The 9,496-nt window shown below is 36.5% G+C and overlaps 1 protein-coding gene across 5 annotated transcripts in view; it reads left to right on the top strand.

The window, feature by feature from the left end:
• PDE1A (phosphodiesterase 1A, calmodulin-dependent) overlaps positions 1 to 9,496 on the top strand; it is a 421,413-nt gene that overhangs the window by 386,923 nt on the left and 24,994 nt on the right. For 2 of the 5 annotated variants that reach the window (XM_012000053.1, XM_012000055.1), the window contains one exon: positions 5,714 to 6,120. The exons of 2 other annotated variants lie outside the window; for them this stretch is intronic. In XM_012000053.1, the coding sequence (XP_011855443.1) occupies positions 5,714 to 5,757 (44 nt within the window). In that variant the 3' untranslated portion in view covers positions 5,758 to 6,120. Of the gene's footprint in view, positions 1 to 567; positions 638 to 5,711; positions 6,121 to 9,496 lie in introns of those variants that run through there. One more of the 5 variants, XM_012000054.1, reaches the window with a different exon arrangement.

The raw sequence follows: 9,496 nt of genomic DNA, 5'->3' as shown, positions 1-9,496 counted from the left end.
CTGTGAGCTTTCTGAGCACATTTTTTTTTCTATTTGCCAGCAATGCCTATTAGTACTCACCAGTGGGCCTCACTCTTCCACATCTGTTGCTTAGAGAAAGTAAAAATTGATTTTTTGAAAGTAACGAAAACATGTCAATGTTGCTTTGTATTGAATTACTTTAAAAAGTTGTGTTTATAAGGCATGTGTTCGTAAAACATTTGCTATTCCTTTCCACTATCTTTTTAATTCAATCAAAACCCTTCATGTAAAGCCTACTTCGCTTCACATTATAACTTCTAAGTTCCCAGGACTGAATCCTAAGCAATTCTGAGAGAATATACGTGTACATTTTAGATTTCAAAAGGGACAAATAATCAAACAGAGGAAAACAAAGTCTTTCAGAAATAAAAACTAGAGCTTGCTATCATTCTCTAATTATGGTTCAAAATGTAATTAGAAGTTTAAATGAGATCATGTTAGTAATTTTATATTTTTTAAATTATTAGTAAATTAAATGAATTATTATATTATACATTTCCTTTATTGTTCCTATTTCCAATTTAACCTCTTCAGCTTCATCTTCAGATCATGTTCTACATCATGTTAGCAGTACAATAGAGCAGGAGTATGCATTTGATAGAGTGGAACTTTCAGAAGATAAGAATCATGAAGTTCTAAGAAGCGATATTCAGTCACTTAACCCTAGAAGAGCTTAAATAATTGTTTGAATGGTGAGTGTGTGCTTGTGTGTTATCCATTCATTCACTCATTCCTTTATTACAAAGGTATAACTCAATAGTTTTCAACCTGGGCAGCCTATCAGCATCATCTGGACTACTATTTTTTAAAGTTCAACGTGACCTTTCTCCAGTTCACAGAGGAAGGTCCAGGTAGAACACTTTTGTGCATTTAAATCAGTGCAACAGGACGTGTAGGGGAAGAGCAGGAAATACCAGCTCATGGTCAGGACAAGCCAAGTACAGATCTAAATCTGAGCCAGCTTCACCTTGGCAGGATGAAGTCAGGAAATGGCAATGGGAACCTTTGTAGTTATATCCATCTAGGGATAGGACAGTTCCATTGTATCTATCCTGCATGATATCTATATCTTGGTTCATACTGCTGTACCCTGGAATGTTTGCTCTCTACTCCTGGGAAGACCAGTGGACAAGGTCATGACTGGTCCTGGAACATAAGGTTACTCTTCACACAACTTGAAGTCTAGCTACGCCTATGTTTTCCTATGTCTCTACCTTTGGTTTTGTTCTTCCCTCCTCATAGAATGCTCTTCCTGGGCCCCCTCCTCCATTCTGCTTATTAAAATCCTACCTGTTTTCCAAGATTCAATTAAAATGCCATCTTCTCCAAGAAGCCTATCACTTAGTTTTATAAACATAGCTATCTCTTTCATACTGTAGTGTAGTTAGACTGCTTATCATATTCTACCTTGCATTCTCAAAATAAGAAGTGAGAAATGCATTTGCAGGAGGCCTACCCAAATTAGAGTTCTACTAAGAGAGTGGAGCTGGACAGGACATTTAACTACACATGGCTTATCAAGGTTCTGGCATTCTGCTTTGGGTGCATGCACCATTTCTCTATGCAATGAGAGCCACTGTGTATTATGAGATATGAATGGAGTATGTTTCAAATGTAAAAACTATGGATTTTGACAAAAGGTTGAGAACCACTAATCAAGTCATTACAAAAATATTTATAGAGACCCCCTATGTACCAGTGCAAACAAATGCCTATCACCTTTTTTTCTTGAGAGCAGAAGTCAAGAGGTGCTCAGCATCAGATTTCTGGTGCCTCCTACTCAGGGCTAGGTAAGAGCTCTGTCAATGTTGATTAGAGGAAAGTTGGTTCCACTTTGTGGAAGTCTGATGTTAATGGTGAGTCCACATAAATGAAATAGTATTACCCACTATTTGGTACTATGTTTTTGTTTGTTAGCTAAATGACCTTAAAAATCTAATAAATCACAAAAGGACAGACTGAATGTAAGGGTTGTTCCCCAAAAGTTTCTGCTCATGTTTTATGTCTGCATTTGCTATGTTTTCTGATACCTCAAACCTAGTCACTTGCTCTAATTGTACTTTGCAATATAAGTAATGCACGCAAGAGTGCATGGGAGTTTTGTGGCTTCTGAAAACTCTGGGACAAGAAGTACGAAAATTTGGGAAGTAGAGGTAATAATGGGGAAGGGAGTATTGGGTTGGATGTTGCACTGTCGAACAGAGATGATAGGGCAGAGTAAGCTAAAGTCTTTGGGTACAAGGTATGGAACAGCTCTCAGAGACAGTTCTCTCATTCTGGTGCCGCTCTCATCTAATAGGAGTTTGATGTGTGACCAGAATTTGACTGGGTTCATGTGTAATGTTCACACCAAGGACAGACTCAAGACTTTGTCATATACCCCCAATAACTGGCCCAGCTCCAAGTACTAAAAGTACTTCCAAATTATTGGATGCTCTGTTGTCTTAACTTTACACCTTGAAGAACAGAAATCCCTTCTTTTGTCACCACTCTTCTCTTCTCTCTCCAAAACCTACAGGTTTCTGTTCCTCTTGATTTCAGGTCTCTGTCCATCTCTCTTCTCATTCTGCTTCTAAAATACTCCCAATTTTTCAGAACGATTTAGTTCTGGTCTAAAGATTAATCAATTCAACAAAGCAAAAGCCTGATGGCTTCCCTAAAATGACATCTATAATTCTTCAAACAAAAATCATGTACCCTACATAATATGCAATGCTGCATATTGTCTGGGTTGATCATGATTTGTCTGTTATTTTCAACTTCATTAGAATTTCTAAAAATATTAATTTCCTCATTACCCTCAGGACATTTTTCAAAATCTTAATCACTGTACCTATGACCTACATTTGTAATTAGAAAATATCACATGAGTTACTGAGTTAGATGTTTGCTTATTTTTTTAACATTTTATGGTTTATTTAAATTATATTTTTGCTAGAAAAGCTCATAAATTTTCTCAGTGGGAAACAAAAAAATGGGAATAGGTTTTATATCACTGGTTAAAAAATTTAAAAACAAAACTAGGAGTGTTTTTCACTAGAAGTAAGAGAAACATTTAAAATTGATGGGAAAGTATTAACATTATTAAAAGATCAAATTTGCCTTATGATTAGCATAGTATTTTAATATATTATGAGAGTTCACTAAACTTTATATATTGTTTATATTCTTAAAATGCAATATTGTATATTATGTATTATAAATGATCTTTGTAATTATATTGGTGTTAATGCCAAATCAAATGTAGATTCATATTATACTAACTACATGTTTATGTTCCAGGAAATACACTGAGTTTTAGTACAGTCACTATCCCGTTTAGTCAGACAAATAACCTCACAATTTAGATATTATCATATCTAAATCCAAGGTGAGAACTGAGGTCTAAGGCAGTGAAGTAAGTCTCCATCACAGGTGTATACAAGTATTACAAATGAATCTAACTTTCTCATTTCTTTTCATGGTTTCACATAGCACACAGAAAATTCTATGGTATAGCTACATGGTAGGAGTAAAGACAGAAAGAGGAAAGAATTTCCTGTGACACTTTACCCCAAAGACTAGCATAATTGCTTCATCAAATCTACTTCTGTTTAATCTTAGCACAATTTATCCAATGAGCTTACACATGTACTCATACGATTAGTTATATGTCACAGATATTTTTATTTTTAAAAGTTGAAAATTATGAATTTGGGAGTGAAATTTTATATCATTTATTTATTCACCCATTGGCCGTCTATACCAAAAAAAATTACAGCTAACTGTACAAGAAAAGAATTTTAGTCTGACAAAAGTGAAGCTCACTCAGAGAACCTAAATTTGTCTAATATCACAAAATTAATTTTTGAAAAGGTGGGGCTTTTCAGCCATTTTGCTTAAATTCAAAAACAGTAACCTGTATCATGTTCTATAAGTTAATTATGATGGGTTGGTTTAGTTAAATTCTCTAAACTTCCCTCCAGAGCAAAAAGTGTGTTCCGAATCTACTGATGGAAGGATTCTGACAGCAGCAGAACTTAAGGATATTTTAAGTGATATTGTGTGTGTGAGTCTATGTGTGTGTATGAAAAAGAGAGAGAGAGAAGGTGAATGTGTGTGTGTGTGTGTGTGTGTCCCGTTCACTGTATTTGCATGGATGACAAAAGAAAGAAAGAAGGTAGAAGGAGCATGCCTGCATTCCCATAGAGATTATTAGCTGGCTTGGTGATGATAAAACGTTTTCCCAAGAGTGGCAGGACTAGGACAAGAAAGGATCTGGGTTGGCAGGAAGATGAGTTATCAGATGATGTACTCTATACTAAATTTATGAGTAGGGGTGGTCTGTGAAGCTCAACTGTCTTGGAGTAACTCTGAGATATTTGTTCATAGTTAGATATAGTCAGGATTTTAGAAGTTAATTCCAGAAGATTCCACTAATCCTCTTCATCCAAGGTATGCATTTTGTCCCTCCCATTTGTTTAACGGGAACCCTAGCAGATGGTCCTTATTGAGTATTATAGATTTTTTTCTTTCTCTGTGTCATATCTCATTGTTATGATTAACAATTTTAGCCAATACTGTCTTTACTATTATTTTACTTGTATCACTCAGAGCTTATGACATTTGTTGTGTTGATGCACAAAATCTATGCCACATTTGTGTGCAAATAAATAAATATAACTAATTCTTATGGTGTAACTTTCAGCATTTATGTTTCAGTATGCTTTTTTCAATGTACAATATTCTTTCCTTAAAAGTGTATTTCCCTAACTCTACTAAACTGGAAATGGAATCAATATAAAGTCTGGTAAATAGTAAAGAGAAGAAACCTAATCTCAATGAGTTTAGGATTGTTCTAAAACCCACATGTAGCCAAAATTGTCCTTCTATAGTTCATCTTAATGCTTATGAGTTTACCAAATCCTTATGAGTTAAAGAAATTATTTAAGATTTTTATATTAAATTACAAAAAATTAAGATCATATTGGGAATGATTATAACTTGTCAGATACACACACATACACATATACACATACACACAAGACTTAATAATTTTCTTGATGCCTTTTCAGGAGATTAGGGAATGATAGAGCACAATTCCACCTGAAAATCATGTTATAACCTATGTGACAGCATTAGCCCTTCCAGGTCTGTAATTCAATCAGAAACTTTATTGTTGTTAGCATATTTCAACATTTTTTTAATAGGAGAAAGATATTTTCTGTGGATAAAGGAAAAGGAAACATGATTTTATTCTATCTTATTTTGAAAACAAATCACAGATAGAATATCATTTCTTTACATAATAAAATTCTACATCCAAGTATTTGCATACTATTTGTTAGCAGACAATATTAATAGGTTTCAAGATAATCTCTCATTAGATTCTGAGAGTGTCTGCTCTACTTGATGATAACTAGAGTTGGACTCTATAGGAATCCAGGCAATAATTCAAGTAGAGTAAAAAGTAAGTTGAATTATAAAAAAATGAATCATCTTAAGATCACCACTGATGAATAAAAGTTTCAATAGCAAAAGCAAAGTATATTAAAAATTAAGGAAAATATGTCAACTATGTTTCTCTTCATAATTTTACCACAGTAATTTTTTACAATCATGGCTGATTATAAATGGGTATTACATTTTTTTCACAACTTCTTTACAGCATTTTCTCTAAATTATTAAAATAAGTACCCTTTTTTTTTTTCAGAAGCAAGAACCAGTTCACAGAAGTGTGAGTTTATCCATCAGTAAACACCTTTAAGTAAAACCTCATGCAAAAGGTGGCAGCTCTAATTTGACCAAAAGACTTGGCGATTTTGATATGCTTGCTGGAAATCTGTGTGAGATTGTCCTGTGTGAGAAAGGGAATCCATTTTTGCAGATTGCTCAATAAGCATCATGAGCCATATAAATAACAGCTGTAAACTCCTTAATTCACCGGGCTCAACCACTATCGAACAGATTCATCTAGTGGCTACATCAGCACCTTGTGCTTTCAAATATCTGTTTCAATGGGATTTTGTGGCATTTGTCTTTACCGAGTGCCAATAAATTTTCTTTGAGCAACTAACTGCTAATTCTGTCATTTCTACAATAAAGCCTAGTCCACCTGTTTTCACCTTAGATTGTCCCTTTTCTAAACCGTCAGAAAGGTAGTGCAAATTTTTAAAAAATTATCTTTTACGTTAATTCTACCATTTGTCCTAAGGGATAGATATCTTTGAAAACATATTTATATTTATAGTGAGAGTGAATGGCAGGGATGAAATGTATCATCCAAAAACCCACCAGGTTGGCCAAATAGTAGAAAGGTGAGTTTTACTGGCATATCAGTTTGCAAATTGGGAAGAGACAGTCTCCAGTGTGTACCAAAGATGCTCTCTCTTCTAAGAGGGAAAGGGTAGTTGCCTCACAGAGTCTGTATTACACAATAGAGGCATACATATTTAGCAGGTTTGGGGAAAAAGCTATACATATTTATTAGCAGAGTCAAGCACATGCCCAATAGGTAAACATATATGTAATGTACATCCCATGTTTATTCTGGGGTGAGGATTTAGCATTAAAGTGAGGAGGAATTTGACTCTTTCTGTTAAAGAAATATAGGATACAAAGACAGTTTGTGGACAGTCTCTGCAAGCTGGCCAAAACTGGCTTGAGATCTTCAGTTACTTCTCAGGAAAGAATGTAAGACTGGCCCTCAGTCTTCTCAAAGTTGTAGTTGTGTGGACTATAAATCAGTTAGGAAGGGTCTGACAATTTTTCTGATATCTCTTATTGTTAGGGAGTTTAGCAAGAGTGTGGTTTTTCTTTTAGCCGTAGGAATTTAGGAAGTTTCCATGACAGTCAAGCTCTCAACACTCAACCTGAAAGTAACTTTTGTTTCCTTAACCTTAGGGTTCATCTTAGTTAATAAGTGGGCATTTATTTTGGTCTCTCAGAACATATACGGTTTATTGTACTGTTTTGGTTGGATTTGAAATTGACTTGTTTTCTACATAATTCAGCTTAAGGTTAGCTAAGTTATTTCTTCCTGGAAAAAGTCTGGTTTTTAAGAGCTGCTTTCCTACATCTTCTTTTACTGTTATCAGTTTACTTAATAGTTAACTAAGCTAGACTAGTAGGAGCACTCCAATAATTAATTAGCTAAGAATGGCTGATGTCCAGTACTGAATAATGTATTTCACAAATAAGTGTATTTATTTCTTCTATCTGTCCTTGCCTTCTCATGGGAGGTGGAAAACTTGTCTATAAAATATCATCAGATTAGTCAAGGTTCTCCAGAGGGACAGAAACAATAAGGAATACATGTGGAATGAAATGTATTAGGGAGAATTGCCTCATGCAGTCACAAAGGCAAAGTCCCATGATGGGCCATCTGCAAGCTGGAGAGCCAGAAAAGCTGGTGGCTTGACTCAGTCCAAATTCAAAAGCCTAGAAACCAGGAAAGTGAACAGTGGAGCCCCAGCCTGAGGCTGAAGACCTTAGACCACCCCGCTCCCAGGAGGCTGTTTGTACAAGTCTCAGGGTCCAAAGGCTGAAGAACCTGAAGCTGAATGTCCAAGGGAAGGAGGATAAACAGTACCTTCTGTGATGGAAGTTTCCTACTCAGAAAGGGAGAGAGAGAAAGCCAGAGCAAGCTGAGTGTCTCCCTTTTTCTACCTGCTTTGTCCCAGCTGCTCCCCCAGCTGATTGGATGGTGCCCGCCCACATTCAGGGTAGGTCTTCTCTCTCAGTCCACTGACTCATGGGTTAATCTTCTCTGGAAACAGTCACCTAGGCACACCCCAAAACAATGCTTCACTAGCCATCTAGGCATCCCTCAATCCAGTCAAGTTGGTATGCAAAATTACCCATCACAAGTCTATCCCTTGCCAGCTTGGCACCCATTATGCACCTCTTTAAACCACACCTAATCTCCAAATGAAGACTATAAAAAGGTCATAATTCTGTCCAACATGGTAAAACTATCCTGTTTACAAGTCAACATGTACTAATCCCATCCTCAGAAGAAAAGATAAAGTTCATGAGTGTTGTTTACTCTTCTGATCTCCTGCAACTCAAATCTGATATAAAATTATAAAATTAACAATATTCAAAGGCTGATATTGTCAATAAATCTTATGTTATGTGATAAAGGAGAAAGAGACAAAAGAAAACAAAGATACTTGCTTAAGACATGTTAATATACATACAAATGTGTTCTTAACAAAATAGGAAATACTTATGAAAATTACAGTCCTCATTTCTGTATCTGGCCACATGGCTGTATATGGTATTTATACATGTCTTCTACTACCCATTCTGTATTCCCTTTGCCTTCAGTAAGCACCTCAGCTGGTCATGGTTCTTTGCCTGGTAGGGTGACCCAAACCTTCATTCCTGAAGAGTCTGGGCAATTCACAGTCCAGCCTATATTGAGTGGTTGTAGTTTCCCATTGACCTTCATCACAGGACAGGGTAATAGTAATAGCTTCTCTAAGGAATCTTCTGTATTCCAGAAATACTATTCTTTATCTCCACTGTGGAGCAATAGGCCAATTTCCCCTTAGTAGCCTAGATCAATCACCCTAGCCAGCACCCTAACTCCCTTTTTAGCCTGTTGACTCAAGAATCATGAGGAACTCAAAGCAGCTGAGTCACAGTTTTAATTCCCAGTTCAATGGAATCATTTTTGTGTCTCCTAGTAGAAGTATTCCTCCCTCTGGAACCAAGTTCTCTTCGTAACTAGGTCAGAAGAACATAATATTGCAGGAACAGTGAGAAAAAATTTTGCTAGTGGGTCACTAGGGGTGATGGTAAGTAGTTCTACTTCCATTTCTACCCATTGATTCCCAGACCTATGACTCCTGGCTATGGGAGAAACAGTACCATATATTTGATGCTGATTCAGAACATATACAGCCTTCTGGAAAAATCTGTCTCAGCCCTGTAAAATATTGTCACCTAACTGGTACTGTAGAAGCCAACTTCTTCAGCATAATGGGAAACATGTTAAGACCAGTGAATGAGCTGATTGCTGCACTTTTTCCTTGTGAAGTGAGTTCCTTGGTCAGAAACAATGCTGTGTGGAATAGGATGGCGGTGAATAAGCCATTACATAAGTCTACAGATGGTAGTTTTGGCAATAGCATTGTATGCAGGGAAGACAAATCCACATCCATAGTAAGTGTTTATGCCAGTAAAGACAAAATGCTGCCCCTTCTGTGATGGAAATAGTCTGATGGAATCAATCTGCCCTGGGGGATGATGCCATATTAGAGCTCACTGTTAGTCTCTGAGTGCTCACTGTTGGTCTGTGAGTGCTCAGTCTATGGCGAGGCAGTAGCCAGATCAGTCTTGGTGAATGGAAGTCCATGTTGCTGAGCCCATGAATCACCTCGATCCCTACCACCATGTTCATGAGCTCATTGGGCAATGCCAATGGTAACTGAGGAGGAGGCTGACTGGTATCCACAGAATGAGTCATCCTATTCACTTGATTATTAAC

Source organism: Mandrillus leucophaeus, unplaced genomic scaffold (genome assembly GCF_000951045.1).
Source record: "Mandrillus leucophaeus isolate KB7577 unplaced genomic scaffold, Mleu.le_1.0 Scaffold614, whole genome shotgun sequence".
NCBI classification, from domain to species: Eukaryota; Metazoa; Chordata; class Mammalia; order Primates; family Cercopithecidae; genus Mandrillus; species Mandrillus leucophaeus.
Note: the sequence above shows the minus strand (reverse complement) of the source record. Positions and strands in the feature narration are given on the sequence as shown.